The 27,958-nt window shown below is 41.3% G+C and overlaps 1 protein-coding gene across 3 annotated transcripts in view; it reads left to right on the top strand.

The window, feature by feature from the left end:
* ARB2A (ARB2 cotranscriptional regulator A) overlaps positions 1-27,958 on the top strand; it is a 261,097-nt gene that overhangs the window by 186,686 nt on the left and 46,453 nt on the right. For 2 of the 3 annotated variants that reach the window (XM_065861305.2, XM_065861304.2), the window contains exon 10: positions 3,280-3,364. In XM_065861305.2, coding sequence (XP_065717377.1) covers positions 3,280-3,364 — 85 coding nt within the window. Of the gene's footprint in view, positions 1-93; positions 1,814-3,279; positions 3,365-27,958 lie in introns of those variants that run through there. The other variant, XM_065861306.2, reaches the window with a different exon arrangement.

Consider the following 27,958-nt stretch of genomic DNA (forward strand, 5'->3'; position numbering starts at 1 on the left):
GCCGGGTTTTTTTTTTGAAGAGTTGGGGTATATATGTCTCTATGTGGCTCTATAAACACGTCTTTATCTGCTGACCTCTTCCATTTCTTTAAGGTATGAAAGACAGCACATTACAGGAGCGCGGAAACTGCGTGCCCATGCCAGCCCCTAAAATAACCGAGATTAAAGCCATTTCTGAACTTCAAAGGTAGCAGCCACAATAATAAGAATCGAGTCCAGTGTTTCTTCCCACTGCACAGCAATATCGACACATATACCGTGAGCTGCCCGACGTCTGGAGCAACGTCCTGGGTGCACCCGGGGCTCCTGGCTTCATCTGACTGTGGTGGAGAAGCCCCTTTGGGCTCTTCATTATATAGTTTGAGGATTTGCATGCCTGGAAAAAGCCATTTTCTCTCAGTGGTTTCATGAGATGTGACTATTGCTGAAGCGCTCTGAATTTTTGGGGTGAAAAGACAGAGTATTTGCCACTGTGCAACCACCGATAGCGTTTTGGTCCAAGGTGATCTGGTGTTGGTCCATGGCCATCATCACCGAGTTCCACCTTTGGGTGAAGGATGCTGCTGTGCATTCATTATTCTTTTAATTTTAAAGTGTGAGGTTGCTGACCCTTTAAAAAATCACGTTTTTTTTAAAGCAGGACCAACTAAACTTCCATTTGTAAGTCTCTTCTAGGCAGATCGGGCTCATGTCCATGTTTTCCACCTTCCCGCTGCAGAACTCTAAAGCAATAGGTGCGCATGGCAAATTTGAACTGGTCACATCCTGAACTTTTTGTTGGATTTGACTTTTTCCTGTGGATTTAGTGAAACTTTCTGTGCAGACTGCCTATTCCTGACTTAACCTTACAGTTCTATAGGCCATGACTGATGGGAATAGAGAATCACCTGGGATGCAGCCTGACAGCTCTGACTTAAATGTTAAAAATATAAAGAATGGTAACCCCTACAGGCTCTGTCAGAAAAATCCCAATTTTCTTTATGGGAAATCAAGACCTTAAAATATATGTTATGTAGTAAAACTGAAATTTTAAATCCTGTAATTTGAATCTGACAACTCCATTTTTCTTTAAGCATTTAGTCTGAATAAGACGAGTGCATTACCTTTAATTTCATTTGCAGAAAGTAGATCTTAAAGAATAAGTTAAATGATTAATGGCCTAAAAAGTGGATGGAGTGTCATAACTTACATTAGCATTGAAAATCTCCTATAAGAAAGAAGAATTTTACATATGTGAAGTGTGGCTGAGTGGTATTAAGACTAGCGTATCACCTGGATATCTCTTACTTTAATCAGGTTTAAGGCTACTGGTAAAATGAATAATAATTAAAATATACACCTAATCGCTGCCTGTCTGTAGGGCTAATTGCTGTCATTGAAAGAATGAATTGTTAAAAAAGTAATTCTTCATTGGAGCTATCTCTCCTGTATCATTGGTGGCCTATTTTTAGTACCTATAGAAGTCATGATTTTTGAATTTATTAGGAGCTGTGATGAATGATAAAACAAATCATCCATTTACATATCTTGACACTGCTTTCGAGAATACTTATTTCTTACAGGCAAGTGTCACATTGTATATAAAAGCTGGTTAATTGTGTGCTAATCTTCTGTATTATCTCCAGCTCTCTGATGTAGTGTTCTATCAGTAGTTAATATTAATTTTACTTATTTCAAATGAATGTAATACTTCATAAAAATTCTACTTCTTTTATAATTTCTACCATCTTACATTTGCAATTTCACATTCAGCTGTTAATTAAAATTATACATGCAAATTGTAAAATGTATAATGCTTTACTACTTTAAACCTTAACGCCTTTGTGAAATACTTCCATTTTAACCATTTTTCACTAAAAAAAGTTACATTACTGGGTAGTGTGTTTGTTTTCTTTTTTTTTTTCCCTCTTCCATCGAGTTCAATAGTTTCATTGATCTACTGTTTCTTACAAAAATCTGCCATGCTTTGTGAACTTCACTTTCTAATCTCATACAGCAACCCTTCCTTTATGTTGTTCCTGCTCTCCCTGGTCCCAGAACAGTAGGGTTGCCTTGACAAATCTATTCAAAAGCCATTCCTCGCCCTTTATTGGTGGGGACTGAAGCCTTTGAAATTCTCTCCTCACTGCAACACAGCTGACATCTTCTTCCAGACAGAATGAATTAAGGAAATACAATAAGACACTTGATCTACCAGTCAAGGATCTTTCCACAGTGAGGACGGACTCCATGGTGCACAACTAGGGCAGCAAGCATCTACAAATACACAATACATGCTTGTTTACCGGAATAGCAATCATCCATTTTTACGATCATGATTGATGGGATGATTTTTTTAAAATCTGCCTGAAAATTCATTGGGTCTTTCCAAAAAATTGTGTGTTCTTGGCTTGTTTGCTTGGGTTTTTTTTTCCCCCCTTAATGAAGTTAATCAGGTTTTCAGAGAGGGAAAACTCAGATTTGCGATAAGAGAAGCCATGTAGATCTTTTAGTCCGGCTCGCAGTCATATTTAAAAAGTAGTTGCTTTATGATTAAATCTTCAGTGATTTTGGTGTAGTATCAGCATATTTTATTAAGCATAGTATTTAATACTTTAATTCATATAGTTGCCTGGACTGGTAGTATTTGGAGCAAAGCATTTAAAACAATTCATCCTACTCAGAGGTTCAGGAATGAAAGGTAAATGTAAATGCTTCCTGAACATAACTCCCCAAAGTCCAGTATTTACATTTTTAAATGTTCATGCACAATTCATCTCAGCTGTATTTCCGATTATTTGAATATTAATCCGCCATCGTGATGGCTTCCGTTCAGTTATAATCTATTGGTTTGTGATTTCACAACCATTCTTCCCGCAGTGTACTCTGTCGAAACACCCTGGAAAACTCTGATTTCTTAATGTTTGCAAGCGAGCGGGCTCAGTGTTTATATCAACACCTATTTAATGGCTGAGAAAAGCTTAAAATGTGCAGTGGATACTTCAGGCACTGTTTGGTCCAAGCTTTAGTCCACTGGCACTCAAAATAGCACTTGAAGACATGCTATTTAAGCACATTAAGATACAGCAAATTATGGTCGTACTCTTTTTATTTTTCTAGTATTGAACTACAACATTTCACCTCCAGTTAGTGTGAATAAGCTAGCGTAGCGTACCTCCCCATCCCAACAGGGTGTTTGGGTATTTTGGTGTGATCGCTGCCCTTACGTGCAAAGTCTGTGTGTGTTTTGTCCCTCTGGCTTTTTGGCTTACCCCAAAAATGTCCCGTGTGCCCCCACAGAACTGCTGTAACTGGGTGTCCAGCTCCGAGCCCCTGGACACGTCGGTGGAGTCGATGCTGCCGGATTGTCCCCGCGTCTCCGCAGGTACGTGGGTTTGCTGTTTACAAATGCGTTTGGTCCTGAATGCATTTTAACCCTTCTGCAGCAAGACAGGGGTTGAAAGCTGCTGCTATTCCATACAGCCCACTGTTAATTTATTTAATTTTCTTTTGCTTTGTATGGGATTTAAGTTTTCATGTCTACTTGTAGCTTACGTTTTTCTAGTCTCTTCGGCTTAAAGTAAGTGGTGACATTATAAGCGGGAGCTTAAGAAAAATTAACGGTGATGGTGAAAACTGAGATAGATCCTATAGATCCTAGAATATATACCTGATGTTATGTAGGCAAGAAGGTTTTAAAGAAGTACGTTGATGAAAGGTGCAGCTAAGAGAAATAAGATGCCTTCCTGAATCCTCATCAACAAAGGTCTAGTTGATGTAGCAAATTATTCACAGTGTCCGAGAATCTTGATGTGAGATTTCTGTTGTTTTGGAAACATTCAGCTACACCCTTTTATTAATGAGTCATGAATCATAAAGGAGCACATGAAATAATACACAGAGACTTTTGTTAATGTGTAATAATTCCAGAAAGTAGACGTAGTTGTCACCATAACAGGAAAATCTCAAATCTCTGTAGGAAAGTAATCTAAAATACATAAAGCTGTTACTGGACTTTCATGTTTGATTATCAGATTTCCTAAAAGCTGTAGGTAGCGTATTTCTGCAGAATATAAAATCAGGTTCAAAGCAAGGCGCAGCCTATACAATATTAATTTAGAAGCTGGAACAGTGTTTGACCTTGCTCTGTGAGACGCGGTTGTTCATTTGACAAGTTAGAGATTCGTATCTGCCTGGATTTGTAAGGCTGTTAATGAGACCTAACCTTGCAGGTGAAGTTTGCTTTACTGCGGGGTATTTTTAAGGCCTGGAAAATGTAGCGGTGCTTTGTTCGAGGGCTCAAAACAACCAGAGACCTGTGATCACATTTCTGCTGTGGTCTGGGCTCTAACCATGCAGATCATCATCCCTCTACCAATAGCACTGACGTCGCTTCTTAGTGCTTAAGGACATAAAATATTACTAAAATTTTCATAGTTTCAGCATTCATTTATCAACTTTTTGCTCGCTCTGGGGAGAGTACGGAGTTTAAGAGAAAAAAAACACCCTGTTCGGTAACAGAATTCCTTAAAACGGGATTGACTTTCAATCTCTGATGTCTGCGTTGGTGTTGTACAAGAGTGCGAGTTATAGAAGTCGTTTTAGTGATAGCAACCAGTCAGTATTTACTTGATGCTGAAAATCCTCTGTGCTCCGTGTTCGTCCTGTGTAAATAACACAAAAGATATTTTATAGAGGAAATCCTAAGTATCATTCAGAAAACAGACTGATGTTTTAATAGGGGTGTGATTAAGTCTTAATTTTGCGTTTTTGTTGGGGATGGGTCATAATGGGCATAATGTTTATACTCCACTTAATGAACTCCCAGCTACACTGAAGTCTTTGGCAGAAGAATGAATTTAAATGGGGTAGGATTTCAGCCAGTAAAAATTGTAAAAGTTGGCTATTTTTATTTCTTGCATACATACAAGGCCATTAAACTAAGATTACTGATGTTTTAGAAGTTCTTGTTGGAAACTTTGGACAATAATTTAAATGGAAGCTAACTCTTTCCAGCTTCGTTCTTTGTAATATAAGGATGGTTTGGAATAGTATAAGCTTATGTGACTACTACTGAACGATCAATTTACTCATATGTTTTTGTTTATATTTCTTACATTCACGTCGTATATGGACAACTGTAAGACATTTGCAGAGGAACAAGTGAATAATTCCTACAATGTGCTTATGTGAGCAACGGCATAAACCTGCGTTAGGGTAATTTGCAGTAAATTTACAAAACGCTACTAGATGTAGGAGCATTAGTGCTTAATGTGAGGGATTTTATTTCACATTTCCTGAGAACTGCAGTACTGAAATAGCCCACATTCCGATACTGGCAGCATTGCCCTTGGTATTTCAGTGGCTGGCAGTGAGAGCAATCAGAGCAATCAGAGGAAGGTTTTTTAAAATAAGCCTTTTGCAGAGGGAAGATTCGCTTCTCTTTCCTGCTTGGAACACCATCTTTTCATCTGTGTTTGCACTGAGAAGTAAGTTCAGGAGCAGCTGCCCCTCGGTCACACCTCATGAGCCAGTTTTTCCAAAAAGGGTCTAATAATCAGCCATTCTGCACGCTGGGATTTACAATTTGTTTGGGAGCGGATTATGTCGCAGTGTCTTGCTTGCATTTCCCTTAAAAATCACTAGAGAGAAATAAGTGGCCATCAGAATGGAAAAACAACTTGTATTTCCAGATAGAGTTGTTGAAGCTTTTGATTAGAGCATTATTAAGTAATTAAGATGTTTGCCGCAATTCATTCATGTCTTACTCAGTTACAAAAAGGAATGAATAGACTTTAATAATTAAATGTTGTGGGCGTGGGAACAACAATACAGAGAAAGCAAGCCATAATAAATCAATTTTCTGTGCTTTTGGCGAGAGGTCTGGTGCTGTGAAGGTCCCACCTTTGTGGTCTTTCCTCCACGTTTCAAGGATTTGGCCACATGCTCGTGCCGTGGTTCAATGTCTTCCCATGACAGGTTATCGTCACACCAAAGAGATCGTCCTCTGTCCAACACCACCCATCTTGCTACCCTTCCCGTATGTTTCCAAGAACAAGGCATTCCTCCTTGTTGGAGAGGAGTCCACCACTCTCCCTCTGTTGTTTATGTGCTTATCAATGTTCCCCTCTGCTCTTTCTCTGGCTCACAGCCCTCCCCACTCTCCAGCTTTGGACCATTGCACCAGTAAGGTCCTCAGTTGTGGCACGGTCACCTCCTTGGCCTGGAGGAGCCCTCTGTCAGTCTTCTGCCTTCAGTCTGTGTTAAAAAAGCTCCATCTCCTACCCTCTTTACTTTCAGCCCTCATTAAGGACCTCCGTTAGACCCCAAGTCATCTCCTGGGTCAGTCTTAATCCACCTTGCTAATGGAGTCAAACCAGAAGACCTTGCCTCTGTCTCAGAGGAGATGAGTCCATTTCCTATCTGAGATACAAGCAAATGCAGGGTGGAGAAAGGTGAAGACATTAAAAGCGTTCTGTACCTTAAAGATGGCCAGATAAAGTGGAGTAGGGGTGGGAGTCTTCCTGGCCAGGAGATTGGAGGTCAGCTTGTATTTGGATGCAGACAACGGGATGGACGTTTTAGTGGCAGGTTGTGCTGCGTTGCTGCAAACCGTGATTGCGGTTCACTGAAGGTCTCTGAGACCTTTCAGAGTTTCTCCTGGTGGTGGGGCAGGAGGTTCACGAGCCCTTTGGGAAGCTGCTAATGGAGCAGCCGCTGGGAGGAACAGCTGAACGTGGGGATGGGAGGAAGCACATCGGTGGATCTGCGTCCATCTCTATTGCTGCTCGTGAATTAAGTTACTTTGATTTCAGGGTAGTAGCCTGGACATGACCCCAGGAACGGCATTGTGGTGAATTCTGCCAGGTAAACACAGGTTTTGTTTTCCTGGCTACAAATATTTTGGGGTGACTCATGGGGAGCACCTTAGTGTATGGATAAGACACATTCCTTAGCTCGCATTTCTGCCAGTGAAAGCTTTTTATTTAGGAGAGAAGAGTAAACTTTGCAGTAATTTGCCAAAGTGGATATGCACCAACACTCATTTGCATAATCAAATAAAAAGAATTTATTGTAACATTAGCAGAATGAATTGCCTAATCAAATCCTTTGAAAGCCTTTCTAGTTGACCCCCAAAATCACTCGCTATTCTTTCAGCAGTTGCAGCCAATGTAGTTAAAACATTGTAAAATAAGGAAATTATAACATCAAAAGACAAACAAGATGACACAATGGAATGAAACGTTGACAGTAATCAAGAAAAGCTCTATTCACGGAAGAGCCCAGACTTGAATATGTGTTTCTGTAATACAGGAAAAGTGCAAGAATTAATGCATATAGCTATGAATAAAGTGATCTCAGGCTGGCAAAAGAAAAACAAACTCTTAGTTTTGGGGGACAGGTGTGACCCATGCTAGTGATGCTCTGAACGGTATCCAAAGGGAGTCCTCAGGGTTATTTTTCATGGTACCAAGCACCAAGCTTGACTCTGTATGGTACATAAAACCATATAGGCGAAGCAAGCAGAACTTCTAGTTTTTTTGCTTTGAATTCAGAAAAGATCATTAAGATTATTTCTAAAAGGCTACTGCGTGTGTTTTTAGGGCTTTACAGATAAATAAATAGAAAGGAAAAAGTGGGTTCACAGAATGACTGGGGTGGGAAGGGACCTCTGGTCCAAAGCAGGACCACCTGGAGCAGTTTGCCCAGGACTATGTCCAGCCTTCCATAAGCTCCACTGCATGTCAATAAAGAGACCATGGTGATGGTAATTAACATTCACATAACGTCGTGAGGTTTTTTATTGCTATACTTGCTCGAACTCCCAAAAAGACCCCACCAGTGGTGTGCTGGAGAGCTGTGTAGGTTTAAGTCCATATGTGGTGGAGTATGGAGGGGAGGTGGTGACCGTTGTCCAAACTCGGGTACAACAGTTGGCTTTGCACATGTCGGCATCAAAAGCAGGTCCTTCCCCTGCAAGGAGCTTCAGAACCTGTTTGTTTTCCTATCTGCTTTGCCTTTTCGAATCCTTTCAGCTGGGAGAGGTGGAGGGGCCTGGTAGACCTTGTCCCAACAAGGAGCAGGGTTGCCATCCATCGAGCCTTTCGGTAAAAACACAGCCAAAAGCGTCCCCGCACGTGTTAAACACACAGTATGTACTTTAAGGCTTGAGGTTTTCTTTTTTTTAAGAGATTTTTCTGTATACACATAAGAGACGTGCAGTTCAAAACAAATGAAAGATGAGATTCTGCAGAGCTCACTGAAAAACAGGGAAGAGCTTGTTACCTGCTGTTTTTGAGTCCTTGGCATAGCTTGATTTAATATCAAGACAAGAATATGATACTAAACAGTCCCCTCGAGACTGCTGCTTTGTGCCAAGTAATAGAATAGCATCAATAATCCTTCCACGGGGCTACAGTAAATTCAAGTAAAGTTATTCTGGACTGTTAGATCTGCTTAAAAGCACTGATCCGGGAAAGCGAGCGCATCACTTTGCACAGCGAGCCGTTCCCTCTGCACCGGCTCATCCGATAAAACCCCTTCTGACAAAGCTTCTGTCGATACCGGGGAAACCACGAATTACCCGTCGGATTGCGGAGGTGGCAGGTTTTTTGTTGGCTCTGCCTAACGGGCGACTCCTGCCCGCTGCTTCAAGAGCTCAGTTGCGTTATTTTATTATGTTTTTATATATAGCAAAGCCTCGTCTGGCTGCAGATGCACCCCATGCCGGGCAGATCCCGGGGTTCAAACGGGAGGATCTCCAGCGAGGTTAAATGGGCTCCTCAACACCGCGGGGTCTGTGCATGGGATAGTTGTTGAGTGAGGCTTGTGGCAGCCTGAGGGACGGACCAACTTATTCCTCTCCGCTTCTTTTTCTCCTTTAGCTTTGTTTGCACCACGCCGAATCTCTTACACATTTATGCCATTTTCCTTACAACAAATGAGGCAGAAACAACCATATAAAGCACTAAGTATTAAGCACTGAGACAACACCTGGCTCATCCCCTTTAGCCCAGTTTACCAATGTTTCTCATTTTTCACTCTTTATTTGTTGAAGACCATTCTGGGCTGTTTTCTGACATTAATATTTTGTGACCAGGCATAGGTGTCCAATAACTCCAGCAACAGAAGACCGAAGTCTTACATTGCAAGCACACTCTTCTTACAGTAAGGCAGATTAGGCAATTTACCCATTTTGCTAAAAATGTTATTTCTGCACTCACCAGTCATTCATGGAGATTAAGATTATGGTAATCAGTGTTTACTGTAAACCTCCTTGCATTTTACATCTTCATGTGCATGTAGTTCTGTCAATAAAAGCTTTACACTTTGGAGAAAAGATTAAACGCCGCCGTGCTTTGTCAGGGTGTTGGGCTCCTGTGTTTAGCCACCTATTAACTTGTTTTAAGGTGTTTGTAGCACTAATAGCAGCAATTGAGAAACAAGGGTTGCTCTGTAGCCCTGTGTGAGCATCCTCACAACCTGCAAACGCTGGTCCTGCGCTTCCATTCCTGCTGCCGTACGGCGTCTGTTGGGCACTGGAAATTGTCACAGAAACAGGTTCCAGTGTAAGTTGGGGAATGAGCTATTAGAGAGCAGTGTAGGGGAAAGGGACCTGGGGGTCCTGGGGACAGCAGGGTGACCATGAGCCAGCACTGGGCCCTTGTGGCCAGGAAGCCAATGGTACCTGGGGTGGGTTAGAAGGGGGTGGTCAGTAGGTCAGAGAGGTTCTCCTGCCCCTCTGCTCTGCCCTGGGGAGACCACACCTGGAATATTGTGTCCAGTTGTGGCCCCTCAGCTCCAGAAGGACAGGGAACTGCTGGAGAGAGTCCAGCGCAGCCACCAAGATGCTGAAGGGAGTGGAGCATCTCCCGTGTGAGGAAAGGCTGAGGGAGCTGGGGCTCTGGAGCTGGAGAAGAGGAGACTGAGGGGGGACTCATTCATGGGGATCAATATGGAAAGGGGCAGTGTCAGGAGGATGGAGCCAGGCTCTTCTCGGTGACACCCAGTGACAGGACAAGGGGCAATGGGTGCAAACTGGAACACAGGAGGTTCCACTGAAAGAGGAGAAGCAACTTGTTGGGGGTGAGGGTGGCAGAGCGTGGCCCAGGCTGCCCAGGGAGGTTGTGGAGTCTCCTTCTCTGCAGACATTCAAACCCGCCTGGACCCCTTCCTGTGGAACCTCAGCTGGGTGTTCCTGCTCCATGGGGGGATTGCACTGGATGAGCTTTCCAGGGCCCTTCAACCCCTCACATTCTGGAATTCTGGGATTCTATGACACTTGGAAGTGTCACCCTGTCTTAGCCACAGCTCTGGCAGCCGCTGCACTAAGCCCGGCTTTAACTGATGGCTTCTTAGTGCAGAAGTAAGTGGCATTTCCGCGCTTGATTCTTCTGCTTTTAGTCTCCCGCTCAGCCTCAGGTGTTGCAGGCAGCTTTTAACTTCATGTATAATGCCTAACTGGATGTGAGCTCCCGTGTTGTGCTTTGAGTAGCTTAAGCTTTACAGAACAAAATCTATAAAGACCTGTTGAGCAGTATTGCAGTTTCTCTTCCAGAATGCCAGATCCTCAAAACTAAATGCGAAAATGTTGAATTTGAAATGTTGTTTTGAATTACCAGATGTTACTGCACTGAGAGACTTTGCTTTGTAATCATTTCGATTTTTTAATTCACTTTTATGGCTTTTTCTATGACCAGCTAGGTGTTCAATACTATTATTTTTCAGGACAAAACAATCATATTCATGTACAAAATAGTTACATGTACTTGAGGCAGTACTGGTATTAGAGAAACTATTAATATTTCATCAGAAATTATTCTTGTACTCAAACATATCTATTTATCATTGCGTTTTCTTAGAGTACAGTCAACAAGTTAGATTAATGTATGCTTGTCTGAAAGTCCCTGAGGCTTTGATTGTGATAATTGTAAATAATGTAAATTATTACAGATAGATATTTCGTACGAAGTGTTTGACAACGGTTAGACTGCTGTGACCATTGCTTCAAATAATATTTAGCGCTGTCTCTTTAGTGCTTTGTATGGACATATCTGTCTATGTGATGGCTGAAGTTTTACTCTGGTGTGTGATTGCGGAATCTTGAGTTCAGGGGCTTATTCCTCAGTGATTGTGCTTCATCCCGGTCCATACGGATGGCAGCTACAAGAGGTTTTGCTTCGCTGGGCTTCTGCACGTTGGTGTTGTTGAAATGCTTGTGCCGTAATTCCTTAGAGTACAACAAATAACAGAAACATTCACATTTTGAAAAGGCAAATGCAACGTTACCGCAAGTATCAGAGTGACAATTCAGACTGACACTTCCTAAAAGAGACTGCGTTAAGTATAATTAAGCTGTTGCTAAAGAAACAGTCTAGTATTAGTTCAATCTGCATTAGTTTTGTCTTTGGAAGGGTGAAAACTAGAATGTGAAAGGCAACAGAGCTGGCGAGGGGCTGGAGCACGAGTGTGATGGAGTCACCGTCCCTGGAGGTGTTTAAAAGATGTATAGATCAGGTTCTCAGGGACATGGTTTAGGGCCAGGGGTGAGGTAGTGGTTGGACTCGATGATCTTGAGGGGCTTTTCCAACCAAAATGATTCCATGATCTCACGAGCCCATGGTTCTGTGAAGCTGGGACTCAACTTTCTCCTCCAGGGCATGTCAGAATACACCCTAGCAGAAATGGGTGGTTTTCCACCTCTCTTTGTTTATCTGATGGCAGCAAAATTTTCTGTGTTACACCCTCAGCAGCTTTGTGAAGCCAGAACATCTGTAGAGATGGGATCTGGTCCATCGGTGTAAGTGTAAAACCTGTGTTGGTGCTAGAGCTCAGCACCTGTAAGGAGGTATTCCCTGAGAGATACAATCCAAAATTCGATAACACGATCTTTACTTGCCTTGTCATGGCATCCAAAAGATCATTTACATTTCAGCTTGTATTTTCTGTCAGAATCCAAATTTGGATTTGGTAGAATTTTTCAAAAGGTTCACTTTCAGTTGAAAACTTGGGCCAGGAAAGACATTTATTTCACTTATTCTCCACTTCTATATAAAGGTCTTATAACTTTTGACCAGGTGTTGTTATGCTGAAATTTGTTACTTGCATTTGGTTAAAATGTGTGTTCCAGAAAGTCGTCCAGCCCTGGCTGGAGGATTCAAGAGATGGGGAATCCATTGCTTCCTTCCCTTTGTAATTTGTCAAACAATTAAGAGGAGTGGTTCATTTCTAGTTTGACTTTGGTTTCAGGTGCCAGCCATTAGGTCTTGCTGTGCTTTTTTTCTACCAAGTTAAAGAGCCATTTAGTACATTTGCTCTTTCTCCATGTGAATTAGATGCTGGGATCAAGTCAAGACTCAGTTTTCTTTTGAGAAACAGAATAGATTGAGTTCTTCAAGTCTCACTGCACGTTAATTTCTCCATGTTTCAAATGCTTTTGTACGTTTTTCTGTGTTGTCCCCAGTCTTTCAACATCATCTCTTTGAAACAGACCTGTGTGCATCTCAGATCTTCACCCTTTAATCATCATCAGTTTAGGAGGAGCTTGTCCAGCATTTCCCAATACTCTTTCTGGAGCTGCTGATCTTCATCTTGATTCTAAAGCAGTGTTATGAAACATTACATTTTGCTTAAAACAACAAAAAAGGCAGACATATTTCATGTTAACAACCATTTTTCACACTTGCACGAGCTTTAATTTTTAACTTATACTTACTACCTGTGTTGTTGAGTAGCCATCAGTAACATCTCTATTCAATAGTGGTTTCTCCATGACAGCTTCGTTTGCAGATCACCGAATACTGCAAGTTCTCAGAAATATCGAATAATAATGATTTTAACCTGTTTTCATGAGCAAACAAGAATTCTACAGTTGTGCCATTTGTCCCCTCTTGAATTTATGACCAATTTGAAGTTTTAGCTGTAATTAAATTTCACCAAGAAGAAGAAACAAGGTATGTATCTTCCTAATACAAGGAAGAGTTTTTAATGACTCCTTTGAAGGGCGAAGAGCAGTAAATAATAAATAATGGTAAATATGGTGCCTGGAAACAAACAGGTATCAAAGCAGCCAGCTGTGGCAGGTCAGTGGCTCCACTGAAATGCCAATATAGAGGGCCTTTTTTGCAGAATTTTCATGTGAAACCTGGGAAAAGCAAAAAATAGTTGCTCTAAAGAAAAGAAAGACAAAGGACTTTCTAAAAACACATAGGAAAGATTGCATAATTTGTCCTGCTGCTCAGAATTTTCAGCTAATTGTATTCTTCATTGATAGACTCCAGTATCACAACATCAAGGGTCTGAAAGGGATTTTTAGCATGCTCTAGCTTCATCAAAATAAAATGATAGCTTATTCTTTGGGTCCACAGTATTAGGGCGGGAAATTATGGACCTGTAGATCATTTTTTCTATTATTTTTCTTGAGATTTATTGCAGGCCAACTGTGCAAATAGTCTTTTCTGAAAGCTGGGTTAGGATTTTTCCCACCTTCTGTAACTTTTCTGCTATTTAAAGTTGTATTTTAGGTGAACATCAGCAGCCAGTTATCTGGTTTATGACTCTTGAATACAAACTCTGCAAGCCTGACAATTTAGAAATATTTATCCCTGAGAAGATATTGATGAGCAGCAAGAAATAACGCACTTCATCAAACACTTTGCCATTTTTTTTTCCAGATAGAGAACAGAAACCTATATTGAACAATTTCGTACTTTCTTCTACATTGTTATTTACAGTTTCACCATCTCCATCTGAAAATCAAATACGTTTGCTATGGATTGCATTTGTTGCCTGTATAAATAACAAAGTTCTTCATTGTGCTAAGTCTGCCAGCCACCGATTGTTTTTCCTTAGATAGCTTCAGCTTTCCTTATTATCTCTTTACGCCGATAACAAGCTATTTCCACCTTTTCTTCTGTGTTCTTTGACTGATTTCGCCTTTCCGAGACAGGAGGACTAAGGCTCTGTCCTGGGTTCTTTTGTCACCCAGAAAACTTTTTGAAAATGTAGTTTATTTATTTGTGGTTTAATATCTCATCTTGATTAAATTCGCTGAGAAATCTTGAAGAAAACACCCTTTTTGAAGGACCGAGCATGTGCGTTGCCAGCTGAGGCTTCTCCCTGCTCAATCCCACCCAACGTCATCAGGTCAAGTTCACCATGACCTCATTCGTCTTTATCCATCACAACACTGCCCAAAATGGCAAAATAATTAAGCACTTTGTACCTTTTTGTGTTAGAAAGTCAACCTTCTTAGTTTTTGGAAACTTTTGATGTTTATGACCATAAGGATCCATCTCCTGAGCTGATGCCTTCCAGGCAGGAAGGCGAAGGGAATAAGTAACAGTGGTTCTGGAATAGAGCACCACGTCCTCACCACTTTTATTCACTTGTCCACTAAATAGGTAATAAACAGGCATTTTAATATTTCAGGCATATAAATTATCTTAACAGCTGTCAGTAATGCCAATTATATCAGATTCCTGCTCATTGCCGTGATTGGACAACGAACAAGAATTGGAAAAGCTCCTAACAGCGGCATGGAATTGATTTTAACATTCCTTTTCTTTTTCTCTGCCACATGAATTGAATTTATTTGCAACACATGGAGGTTAAATTTGTATCATATTTGCCTTCTTAGCACCCTGCCCTCGAGTTGCTAATTTAACAGTTTTCTGGCTGCTCTCAGCCGAGATTATTTTCCCAACCTGTGAGATAACCAGAAGATGAGAAACATGGAGCCCCGCCGTGCCATTTTTAGAGGCCCTTTTCACAGTATATTTGCACTTTAAACTTTGTCCTATCAAGGAACATGCCTATATCCAGAAAGCCCGATTTTCTGTCGGGAAGACTTGTGGTTTTCTGCTAACCAGTGTCAGCAACCTATCTCGTCATGTTAATGTACAGGGGCGGCTAAGTGGCTTGTTTTAAATGCACTGTGATTGTTAGCTATTTATTAAAAGCAAACAACCGCTTGTAACTAATGTTCAGATGTTGATTGTTTACACAAATAGCGTTAGGGACAAGGATAATTTAAGCAGACATATATTCTCACATTATGGCAATAAAACCATCATCTGTGTGGCAATAATGTATAATATATACCTTAATATTGCGAGTACTTATGTATTCCAATAAATATTTTCATTTGGTGAACCACATTTATTAATTAAGATTTTTAAAACTGTATTTCAGTTTTCATGCGAAAGAAGGGAAAAAGGCATTTACCTCACATTAATCCTTTTTGTTTAGGTAGGTTTACAAGACATATCAACAACATCTTAACGGAGAAATAATCCACATGGTTGATAAAGTATTTTTGATCATGTTTGCTGTTACTGCTGTAAATATAGCAGTGAGCTTGAAGGTAAATGTCACGTACTTCTGGACAAACACTGTTGAATGCCCGCCATTACTTTTAAGGACAAGAGTCGTCTTTTTGTGAGTTTAATCTTTGTGCAAATAAGACATTGTGTGTAAAAGTGCTAATTACTTGATCTGAGATTTTTATGTTAACATATCCTTCGAAATCACAGATTTTATAAAATATGACATGCACATATATGATTTTTATTACATATAAATAAAATCCACATATATTACTCTTAAATAGCTAGGCTAAAATGTCTATTTGTGCAATTTGGGGATGAAGTTCTAGATGTTTGCTTATGCAACTTAGTCCATTCAATGAAATCTATTCCCTTTTCAACACAAAAAAAAAAATCCCATTAAATCCCCAAAATCAAGCACGTGTAAGATAGTGGTTGAAGATTTCCTAAAGCTGGACTCTGATAATCATGCGTGTCAGAGTTGCGAGGTAGGATTCAGTTTATTTCAGGAGTGATCTGGACGTTGGCGATTTTGACAGTTTCCTGCTTCTGATTGCAGAATTCGGGCTCGTGCATTAGGTGCATTTTGCAAATCCAACACAGCTTATGAGTCTTGCAGATTTATTTTGGCAGCTGACTGAGCTTCCACTCAAGATTTCCAGTGGTTTTGGTGGGTCTCACATCACTCCTTGAGTCTCTGCAGATTGGTATTTTAAACCAAATTCTGAGTGTGAACTAATGACAATTTTTTAAGACTGTTTTTTTTTTCCTTCTTTTAATAGCTTACAGTTATTTTTACTGTTTTTTTTGTCTTTTTTTTTAAATACATTATGACTATTTTTGCCAATGCCATGCATGCTTTTTGAAAAAGTAGGTTATGGGATGGAGTATCCTCATAGGTGGAGAGGCAAGACATTGACTCAAGCTAATAGAGAGGCTTTTTGTACACCAAGGAGAGGAGGAGCCTGTGATAGATGAAGAATCGAGACATCAGCTTCCATATTTATTGTCTCTGGGTGAGGACAACGTTTTGCATGTACATCAAAAAGCTTATGTTTTATTAAAAGTTTAGGAATTCCGGATTAAATGGAAGTATGAGCATTTGTATCACTTGCTGCCAGATCGTCTCGTTTCGCTTTCTGAGAGCTCTGCTACTTGTTGGTGTGGAGAAGTCCTGATTTCTGCTCATTTTTGTCTTCATTGGAACTACGCTTTTGTTTGTATGGTTTGAGCAGTGTATTCACAGCTTGTAGTTTGCACCCACAGATAAATAATGTTATCTTGGTGAAAGAGGCACCAGCAGTCACAGGTGTATTGATTTGTCAGCATCCAAAGCTTTTATCAACCATGTAAAAAATATTCCTCATGTAAACGAGGAAAAAGAAATTGATTTCGAATAGCTATTCTTTCCACACACAGGCTCTTTTGTTACAGGTTTTGTTAATTCTGGTATGATTTTCCTGCACTACATCTCTCTTTCTAAACTCTTCCTCTGATTTAGTGCCCGACTTGGTTTAATGCTGCAAAATGATTTACTGAAGCTCTACAAATGATATTTCATCCACCAGGGAGACTCTGTGAGCTGTCCTCAAATACGATACAATATTGTGTTAGCATTAATATGGATATTGATGCAAAATCAATGCAAATAGACTCCACATCTAATCCCACACTCCCTCTCTCAAGTTCATTGCCAGCAACAGCAAGTTGCGTCTTTGATTTCAGTGCTGCACTTGCAGTATTTTTTTAGAGGTTGTATTTGCATCCTTACTTTGGTTGTCGTTATGCCAGCGCACATTAAAGCAAGTTTTTAGAGCTGAATTTGTTTCAGCATCGTTTTCAGGCCCTGCTTAGACAAACTTGAGTTTGGGGTTTGGCTTATTTAGCTTGTGTCTTCCCCCCAGTAAAGCCTGCCCCAGCTTCTTGAAGGCTCAGAACATAATTAATATCTGGCAGGTTGTAGCCATGGTGTGCGGGGCAAGATCTGGCCGTGGCACACAAACTCCTCTTCTGCATGGCTGCAGAAAAAGCGCGCTATTAGGCTGTAATTAGTGTAACTAACAACTAATATGAAAGAGCAGGATAGAGGTCACCACAAGACTTCAAAGGTCTTAACAGGTTAAGGTTGGAGGGCAAGTCTATCCCCTCGCTTAATCTGTTGCCGTATCTTCTGAGATTTGTTGGAATCTTCAGTGACCTCTGGCCTCGACGTGTTGCTCTGCCGTAATTTACCGCTCACATGCCATTTTCTTTATTTATGTCCATTTGGACGGGCGCGGGTCTTTGTGGTCGGCGTCTCCCTTTTCCGCTCAGATATAAGCACCCCCAGGTAAACAGCGTGAAGACCGCAACTTAAACCACTTCAGACTCATCGGAAAAGGGGTTTTTTTGCTATGGTTCGTCGTGTGGTTTGTAGATGACATTTGACGCACTTCATCGTCACCACGTCTACAGAATTGCATTTATCTAAAGCATCTTCAAATTGCGGTCTTGAAGCCAATACTGTAGCACTGACATCAATCTGTACCTGAATCTTTATCAGAACTGCGCACGTTTTAGAAGAAAAATATCAAACTCAGGATGTAAAACGCATAAACGGTGTAAGAACTTAGTAAGAACTGCAAAATGAGCAAATTTCTGAATTAATGACCACTATTTAGTACATGCTATAATGTTATCCAGAAATAGAAGATTTTCAGAGTTGTATTATACAGTATATAGGTGTTACACTCACCAGAAGACCCACAATGCATCACATTTAAACAGAATTACTTGCATTCTATTACTAACATATCCAGGGCAACATTTTAGAAAACAACTGTTTATCTGACAGTTTTTATTTCTCAGGTTTGAAATCTAGCTATAATAAAAAACAGGGAATTGTACAGCTGTTTTCCAAAGATACTAAATATCGGGCTTTAGTGGGTTTCTTTCATAAAACTAACTGCCCAAGGGTAGCTTTGTTCATATATTTGATTAACCTGGAAGCTCTCATTGGCTAAGCGTGCAACTCAAGGACAACTTATACTGGGGGAAGAATCAGCAGATATTCCTCCACGGTGTTCCCGTATGGGAGACAAATATTCATTGAGGAAACTCTCCTGTTCCTGAAGGTTTGGGGACTTTTGCCCCCATACTCAGCATTACAACTCTCCCAATGTATATGGATGGGTTTCAATAGCGAAAGCAAAGTAGCCTGAAGTAAGCTACTTGCCCATGCCAAACCAAACACGGGTTTAATTGTCCTTTTAACCGATTAAAACACTTTAAAAGAAGACGAGAGCCACCGAGAGGGAGTAAGAACAGCCCAGTGCTAGATATAAAGTTCAACAGGGGAACGGGAAAAAAGAATCATACAAGGATATCACAAGCAACGACACTCGGATGGTATTTGGGAAATCTTTTTCTTTCAAGACTATCTTGCGATTAACTATGGGAGTAGCACATCAAAGCTGCACCGACTTCAAAGCTTAGAACCACTTACGGCTTCCAGCTATTGCTAAAACCAACCACTTCACTCTGCCAGCGACTCATCTCTGCTGCCTCTTCGAGTTACACCCATCGACGCCCTGCCTTCGGATTCTGGGGAGAGAAAGAATGTAAAAAATAATTGTAAATTACATATAGCTGCTCACACTGAAGCAGCACCAAAGTCGGGGGGAAAAAAAGGCAAATGGAGGCATTAAGACATTAAAGATTTAGCGCGGTTTCATTTGGCCAACTCCAATGAAGCCGCTGATTTTGGGGATGTTTCCTCACTGAGTGTTACCCCTGTGTAAAAACCCTTGAATGAGGTGAACAAACCATTATTGAGGCCATTATTGAGGTCTTGGTGTTACCTATAGCTTGGCACAAGTTTTGGGACTGCAGGGTGTCTTCATGTATGGAGCACGTACCATGAAACCCATCTCTGTTCTGCAGTGGCAATCCACACCCTCTGATCTGCAAAAATACCCGTTCATGGATCTCAAAACATTTGTCAGTCTTGGGCAGTGATCATAATTTATTGCTGCAATGTTGTTGATTCTTTTGCATCAGCAGGAGAGCAAACTTCGCATATTTGATATTTTGGGAGTCCCTGAAACAACTCATTTGTAGAAGTGCAGTGCTGTGCTCCGCTCTCTGAACTGATATAAAAAGGCTAAAATGTACCTAAATCGTAATTTATTGCAGTATTAATATTGTTCAACTCTTAAAACTGTTCCATTGTTATTTTCTGATTGGGAGTTTTATGCCTAGGGTTTTTTAAATGGTACATTAATCTCTGAATAAAATTTGTCTTGCAAATGACATGTTAATAGAAAGTTAGGAACAAGTGTGGGTCTTTGAGTGTGTTTTATATAACAGTTTATATGTTAGGTGCAGATCAATGACATGCTTTCTAGAGCTAAATGCCATTAATCCATTTACTGCCGCTCATTGCGATGAAGAGAAATTACCGTTGGAAGAGCTGATCATACGTTAAGGAGAATTTGTCTGCTTCCTTGCATAGTCTTATATTTTGAAAATGCCCTTGCGAGTGTTTAAAGCCAAACTGTTTTCTTTCCTTTATATTTTCCCTATGCAAAGAAGGAGTTTGCGGGCTCTGGTCACTTGTCCCTTTTCAGCCACCGCTGCCCCATTGAGAAGAGTCCCATCCTCACCCCCATCCCACCCAAATGATGTGCATCTGTGGCAAACATATGGCGGATCTGCCCTATAGAAACGTGGAGGCAGTTAATGGGATGTTTTGTGTGGACAAGGGTTGCCCCTGGGTGTAAATAAATGAATTATAGTGTAGCATAATCAGGTGGAAAATAAAAAAAAAAAAAAAAGTATTGTCTTTTAAAGAGTTGACATATGAAAAAATCATACAGGAATGTACAGTTAAATCTGTAATACGTATGGCTGGTGTATATTCTGTCTGAGCTTCCTGACTGGCCAATTACTCAATCAAAATGTCAGATTATTGGAAATAAGTTGTTATTGTAGAGTCAGGTGTGACTCCGCCTATGCATGTTCACATTTCACTGCGCTGTCGTTGTTTTTGCTTCTTAAAGAATGTATTTATCTGAAATTAACTGTGCAGACTGGGAACAGCACAGTCATCCGAAGTTCATTGAAAATATAGGAGGACATTGTGTTTCCTGTCCTTATGTTAAACTTGGCTTATTGATTTTTTTGCACAGCTTGCAGCATAGAAATGTGATCTACAGCTATGGCAAGGCAGGCTAACCACATGTGAATTTGTTAAGTACTGCTGGATTAGCAGGAATCGTTGGACTGTGCAAGTAAGGGGACTTGACTTCTGTGACTCTTTATTTATGACTTAATCGATTAAAATAACAGGTTTTGATTTTATTGGCTGTAAATAAATAAGCACAAATCATGTGCAGGAGCTATTGTTCCAAATGCTTCCTTGTTTTCACCATGTAAAGTTAGCTGTAGTACATATGTAGGCAGAGCTGGGATTGAAGTTGAGTATCAAATATGTAAAGATTCAACAAATGTCGTTAGCTAGTAGTTCAGAAAATTCAGAAAGGCACAGCGTGTTCCTTAGCTTGCAGGTTTTTATCTAAACTTGCCATTTCTTTGTGTGTTCTTCACCTGTTTAATCTTTTGTTCCCTTTGCATTCAAAGATGCTGAGATTACGGAAGCCACCAGCGCTGCAGCCTGCATTTGAATTTAGTTGTGGCCATGTGGAAGGTGTTCTTCTGATGTGGGGCTGGCTTGCTCTCCTCTCTACGCTATTAAACCTCCTTAAACACCCCCATTATACCGTTCACCTTGCTTGGATTCAAAGAGCTGCGTAGGGAGGGCGAGCCACAATTCCTTAGAAATGCTGATTGCCCCATCCGCCGTGTTTATAAAGTTACCATCTATTTGCTGTTGGATCGAAGGGACCGTTCCGCAGCTCCAGTATTGAAATGGTAAAATGTCCAAGATAAAGATATTTGGGGGGTTCAGCTTTTAAAAACTCCCTCGCCAAAAAACAAAAAGGAGAGAAAAATAACTAAATCAATAAGTTATTTCAGGAGAAAGCAGAGTTGACCCTGTTCCTGAAGAACCTCTCGAGCGCTCGTGAAAATGATGTGGGTGCATGCCTGGCTTATCAGTCAGTTTATTGGGGACTAATCTGCTCAAAATGTTTGGAATAAGCTAAAACCTGGCTTGCTCATCTAATGAAAAAGGTCAAAACAGAGAGGGAAGTGCCACTGGTTTGTGTTAGGTGACACTGTGCCCTGCTTGTCTAATTTGATTACACAGAGCCACTGAAGCCCCAGGCAAAGCTGATTTTAGCTATAATCAGCTTCTTAACCTTTTGAGAACTAACGTAAACACTACCTACCAGTGGTTAATTATGTTGCTCTGTTACATACAACAAAGTGCAAAGGTAGAAGTGTAGAACGGCGGTAACACATGTTGTGACAAGATCACTCCAGGGGATTACAGCCCTCTGCGGTTTATCTCTGCTCATTGATTCCTTTCTTAAAAATTAAAAATGGGCTGTGAGCAGGGAGCATCAGTTTATCAGTTTCAGACAGCATTGCCCTGTCGTGCCGCTGCCTCATCTCAGATTCCTCTTACGTACACAAGGGGAGACCTAGGATGAGCTGGACCGCTGTGGTCCCGGATATGTTGTTTTTTAATTATTTCGGATTAACTTTGTCCTAGTTGTTTGTGATAAAGCGTGGATGTTCCTGTCCTCCACAACGAGCATTTTCCACAACGTTTTGTAAGCCGTTCGGCAGAGGCACCACGTCCTTACAAGACGCCTGTCTCTAGGTGGGATCAACGGGATTAGTTTCGTCTTCAGATATTGCAGATAAATATTAGGCAAGAATCAAAAAGCCGAGACACAGAACCCCTGTATCCTGCTTTCCCGTGCGTTTTGGTTCATACAGTCCCTCTAGTTTGCCAGGGAATTTGCATTTCCATGAACTTCAAAACTCTTAAGACACTTCTTTGAGACAGCTTTCGGTGTATTTTAAATTTCGCTGATCCAAGAAAACACCACATCCACAAGAACAACAATAAGCAATGACACAACACAGAGACGCACAAAAATCTCACCGGCACATGATCCATTGCAGCTACATACAAGATCAGAGTTGGTTTCCTTTCCTCGCAGGCAATAGTTGTAAGGTTTGCCGTGCACATATTTGTCCAAGGTAAGGTCATAGCATGTTGAGATGGCTTTTGAGCATCAGAGAGGTGGCAGATTCGCTGAGCTGAGTGTGGTGGTGAGTCCTGGAAGCCTGGACAGAAACGAGAAATAGCCCATTGGTTTCTGAACCTGTTAGGGACTTGGTGTCTTCTCCAGCTCCACGGAGCTGTACAGGTCACGTCACAAGAGGAAACGGCCTCAGGTTGCACCAGGGGAGGTTGAGGTTGGATCTGGGAACAATTTCTTCCCCAAAGGGCTGTGGGGCATTGGAACAGGCTGCCCAGGGCAGTGCTGGAGTCACCAGCCCTGGAGGGGTTTAAAAGACGTTTAGACGAGGTTCTTAGGGACATGAGTTAGTGACAGAGTTGGGTTATGGTTGGACTCGATGATCCTGAGGATCTTTTCCAACTGAAGTGATTCTATGATTCCGTGTTACCCATGGGAGATGCACAAAGGAATTTCTGCAGGCAGAAGGATGACCTTCATCTGTTGGTGGCAAATAGTGTTTTCTCAGGTTTCGTGTGGACTGCGTGTTGCCTGTGTAACCGCCACATAACACTTCTTCCGAGCTACTCCAACCACCCCATCTCCTTGCTTTGATTAGTAGAAGGGAAAAAAAAAACTTGAAGTATTTGTTGTGTACGTCACCGTGGCATTGGTTGCATTTTGTGAACGGATAGAAAGCTTCATCTGTAGCAAAAATGGACATCATTTTTATGAAGCAATGGGTTATTTTTCTATGTCTTTTCCTCCACAAAAATAAAAAAAGGAGTGGGATCAGATTCTCTCTTCTGGTCCAGGAAAAACTGCTGATCCAAGTCTGCAAAACCCGTCAGTCTCCACAGTAAGGACGAGATGTCCTCATGCCTCCTTATTTCCTCAGTACTTTACAGTTATTTAAAATATATTAAAATTAAATAATATTACCTATTAAATAGTATTATATATCAAATAATATTAGATATTAAATAATATCAAATATTAAAACAAGGAGGTTTTGTGCGAAGTTTCTGCCATGTGAGTATCCGCTTTGCTCCAGAATTATTATCTGGGGACTGTTTAGGTCGGGTTCATTGCTTAGCGTAGTAAAAGGCAAAAAATAGCAACAAGGCAACACAATTAGAGCCGTGTCTTTGCCTTCAAGAAATAAACTTTTGGGCCCCTTGCTTGGTAGTTAATTCAATTTCTGGAGCACATGGCACAAGCACCAGCGTTCATCCGTGTCTTAATCACGGGAGCTGGAGTCAAGCAATAGTCACTTTTCCACTCCTGGAGAATAAATTGCTGCTCTTTGCAGCAGCAGATAGAGGGTGAGTCAACCATGATGCAGAAAAGACAAATCTTTTTACTGAATTGTCTAAATAAACCAATAGCTTGCAAAAGGATGGGTGAGGCTTCAGCTGGGAGACTGAATGTCGATGGGCAGCACAGCCCATCCTGGAAGGGGAGATGAGACTGGAGAACCTGCAAAGAAACACAGCAAAAGTGGTGAGAAGCCTAGAAAATGTGGCCTTAGGGAAAGGGTGAAGAAAGAAAAGAGAAGGCTTTTAACCTAAAAACAGAGAACTGAAAGAAAGAACATGGTGGAAATCATCATTTGTGTGAAAGGCTGTCGCGACGAAGAAAGGAACCTTCTGTTCTCCGTGCGCCTGGTAAATAGTGGAAAAAGGGACAGAATTAAATCTCAGCAGGAAGATCTTGGATTAGGCACCCAGGGAGACTTTCTAACCGTGGGTCTCCATCGCTGGACATGTTTGCCAGACATAAAATGGGTGTCGCAGGTCTTGCTGTGGGCCAGGACATGGGGACATCGCTGTCACACCCGCTGGTCCGGGACCGCACGGGTGGGCAAAGGAAAAGCTGAGGCACTGAAAATCCACGAGGCACCAAGATTCTCGAATTCATCGTTTTTAAGCTGTTTCCATTATTTTGCAGACATGCTTTCTGTCTTTTTTAGAGATAACAATAAGCTGTACGATGCAGAAGCTTGAGCAATGTGAGACAATAGAAATATTTTTTTTAATATTTCCGAAGATAAAACGTGGGTGAAAGTTTGAGTTTTGGTTTCTGTTGGGTGACATTATCTATTGTTTTTGGCAGGATACAGAGGACTGACAGTTATTGATAACACTATCCTCCCCAGCCTCACGTACAACAGCGAAAGAAACTCTGTTAGCAAGTGTTAACCAGGAAGATATTATCTCTTGACATTGCTTTTGGTGTCCATAATGTCCCCAGTCAAGGAGTAAAACAAATATATCACATTGCTGGGGTGGTCAGTTGCACATAGGGAGCAATAAATGAGCCATAGTAAAGTGTTTATGAACAATGTGTTTAGAAATCCATTGAATGCATACATACAGAAATGCATACAGAATGCACGCATGCATACAGAAAACAGATTGAAAAATGGATTGCTTTGTGAATTTGCTAACCAGGAGAAAAAAAAATACATGATGTAATATATAATAAATAAACAAGCCCTTTGTACAGCACAGTAAAACGCAGAAGGGTGAAAAGTGAAATCTGCCTTTTATTCATGTTAGTTCCAGAACATCCTCAGGCAAGTGATTTGAAATTAATAAAATAAATTGTGCTGATCAATTTGTTCCTGGTATCGCAGCTTGTAAATAATTCTTCACTGAGAACACTACTACCTTTAACAGCAATTGTGTGGGCTGTGGCCAGCTTAATTTCCACTCTGTTCCCAGGGAAGAGAGGAGCAAAGTGCTCTTGCATTTGCTACGTTTTCTGGAGAGCCGGGGAATGGATTGGAATAATGATATGGCTGGGGAAAAAAAATGTACAGTCCAGATCAAAACAGTACCCCAGGAACCTTTTATTTCACTTTTTTTTCCTTCCACGAGGTCAGATCCCCAAACTCCTGGGAGTTTGGGCAGTGGGGGTGCTTTAGTAAATGTGCGGTGAGAAAACTGCCAGATTGAAGGTTTCTTAAGTGCTACTGTCCAAAATCACCAGCCATGCTTGAAACTAGTAATTCTTGACAGAACATGCACTCTCAGTATGTGACTTTTAGCTGCGGGGGGCAGAGCATATGCTTTACTGCCAAAAAGTTGTTTGGGTTTTTTTTTTTTATTGTGTTTGTGTCATAACCTCTTTTATGTTATGTTTTTATGTGTTAAGTTCTTTTCCTGTTTCAGTCTTCATGCTGTGGAAGCCCAACATAAATAACTCCAGAAATCCTGGAGATAATTTGAGAATTTCTGAATCTGTAATTGATTCTTTACATTATAGACCGATCCCGTAGTATGCACAGTGGCGTTTTTGTTCGCTCCAAAAGGGAGTCCTCTTTGTTTTATGCAAGATTACGTAAAAGAAAGCATCTTTACCCTTCAGGATTTGTGTGTGGTTGCTTTATTTCAATATGTTCATCCCTCGGCCGGACACACATGATTTAATGAATCAGTCCAGGACTTCTGAGCATCCAGAGTCTCCATCACTCACGGTCGCGCTGGGTCATGAGGATCCTGAGCAGCATCTTGTGGAGTTGGACCATCCTTTGCTGAATCTTCATCAAAGTCACACAAAGGTCTTCAGCACACCTCTCTTTGCCTTTTTTTGGGCTGCCCTGTGTAATTTGCCTTGGGAACAGAGTACAGGCTTCACACGCGGCCACTCGAGCAAGGACAAGCAGAAGCTTTGGTTGCTTTGAGTTTTGTTCTTGCCCAGATCCTGGCCTCTTACATTAGAGGTAGACAGTGTAATAAAGCAGAGGCAGTAAACCAGACCAATTTAAGGGATTTAACGCCCCGATGGAAAGGTTGATTGCATGCAGGCTGGCTTGCTGCAGGAGGCCTCTGTACAGTTCCTACTCTGCTGTGGGGCTACAGAACATTTCAGAGTGAGTCACATACCTTTTAACTCATCCTATTTAGATGTCTTTTCTTGCCAGTTTCGATGGGGAAGTGGTTAAAACTGAAAAGTGGTTAAAAGTGAGAAGAGTGGCCTTGTAGGATCTGATGGGAATAGGAACTGGTCCACCAAAGATGTCGCCAATTCATTAGAAGTGGCACTTGCTGTGGGGCGGTAGAGCCACTTCTCAAACCTGTGCTTGCAAATTCCAGACACATTACCTTTTTCTATATGTTGTACCTCACTGTCTCTTGATCTAATTCAATTTCAAGATCACGGATGGTGGTATTTATGTATTGATAGCAGTACCTGTTGTTTGCATACGAAGACGGTAGGGTCATCTCAGGACATCAGCAAGCTGTCACTCCAGCAGTGAGAATGATCGCCACTGTGTACAGTATTGCAAATATCAGATGCTGACAATGATCTCCTTCTCATTATGGCTTCACAGTGAGCTGGTGGTGGTCTGTATTTTATTTACACATACTACAGTGATCAGTTGCTGTCTTGCACTTCCAAGTATAAATTTCTTGCCCATCTAGCTATGTGGGAAGAAAAAAAAAGCTTAAAAAATTTTCAACTAACATTGGCAGGGCTCAGGAACAAGAACCCTCGAATTATTTGTTTAATCTCACCATTTTTAAGGCATCCCCATTGGGAGCTTTCAGAAGCTGATGCAGACAGAAATGCGTTAGGCAGAGCTGGAGACAGAGATTGAGCTCAGCCTGTGGATCTTCTCATCCAGGTCAGCCCTGGGTGTCCTGAGCTTGCATGAGGGGAGGAACAGCACCATGCCTGTCCACGTTACGAAATGAGGCCAGTCTGCTTCACTGGATAATACTGGATAATAGACTGTTTCATGCAAATAGTAACTCACTAGCAATTACATTATGCAGCTAGACACTGAAGACAGATCTTACAAAAGCCATTCTAAATTTGTCTCTTTGTTGTGATAGACAAGATGAATATGCAAATAAATGAATGGTGTGAATATTTTGTACTCTGTCCCAGGCAGTGCTTAGAATTAAGAAACCTTGTCAGGGGCTCGAAGCGTGGCTCATGAGATGCAGAGATTTCACCTGTCCCCAGCAACCAGCCTCCAACTTCTGTCTGGTGTTGGCAGAGATATATATGAAATGTCGTAGAATCATGGGATGGTTTGGGGTGGCAGGGATGCTTAGAGCTCCCCCAGTGCCCCCCTGCCATGAGCAGGGACATCTTCACAAGCTCAGGGTGCTCAGAGCCCCGTCCAGCCTGGCCTGGGATGTCTCCAGGGATGGTTCATCCACCACCTCTCTGGCCAACCTGGGCCAGGCTCTCACCACCATCATGGAGAAGAATTTCTTGACTTCTATCTAATCTAATTCTCCCCTCTTTCAGTTTAAAGCCGTCATCCCTCATCCTGTCACTATATCCCCTTGTAATAATTAGTCTGAAATTATTTCAATGGACAAATGCCTGACTTCACAACGTGTCGTCTTGGCCGTGAATGGACGTGGAGACAGACAGGTGCTTGTTTAACCGCCTCAGCTTCTGCCCGTCCCTTTGCCAGCCACCTCCTCCTTACCAAATTACACACGTTCCTGCAAGAGGACAACTTTAAACAACCGAAAAAATAAAAATAAGAGTGCA

The sequence above is a fragment of the Patagioenas fasciata genome, chromosome Z (assembly GCF_037038585.1).
Source record: "Patagioenas fasciata isolate bPatFas1 chromosome Z, bPatFas1.hap1, whole genome shotgun sequence".
Lineage (NCBI taxonomy): Eukaryota > Metazoa > Chordata > Aves > Columbiformes > Columbidae > Patagioenas > Patagioenas fasciata.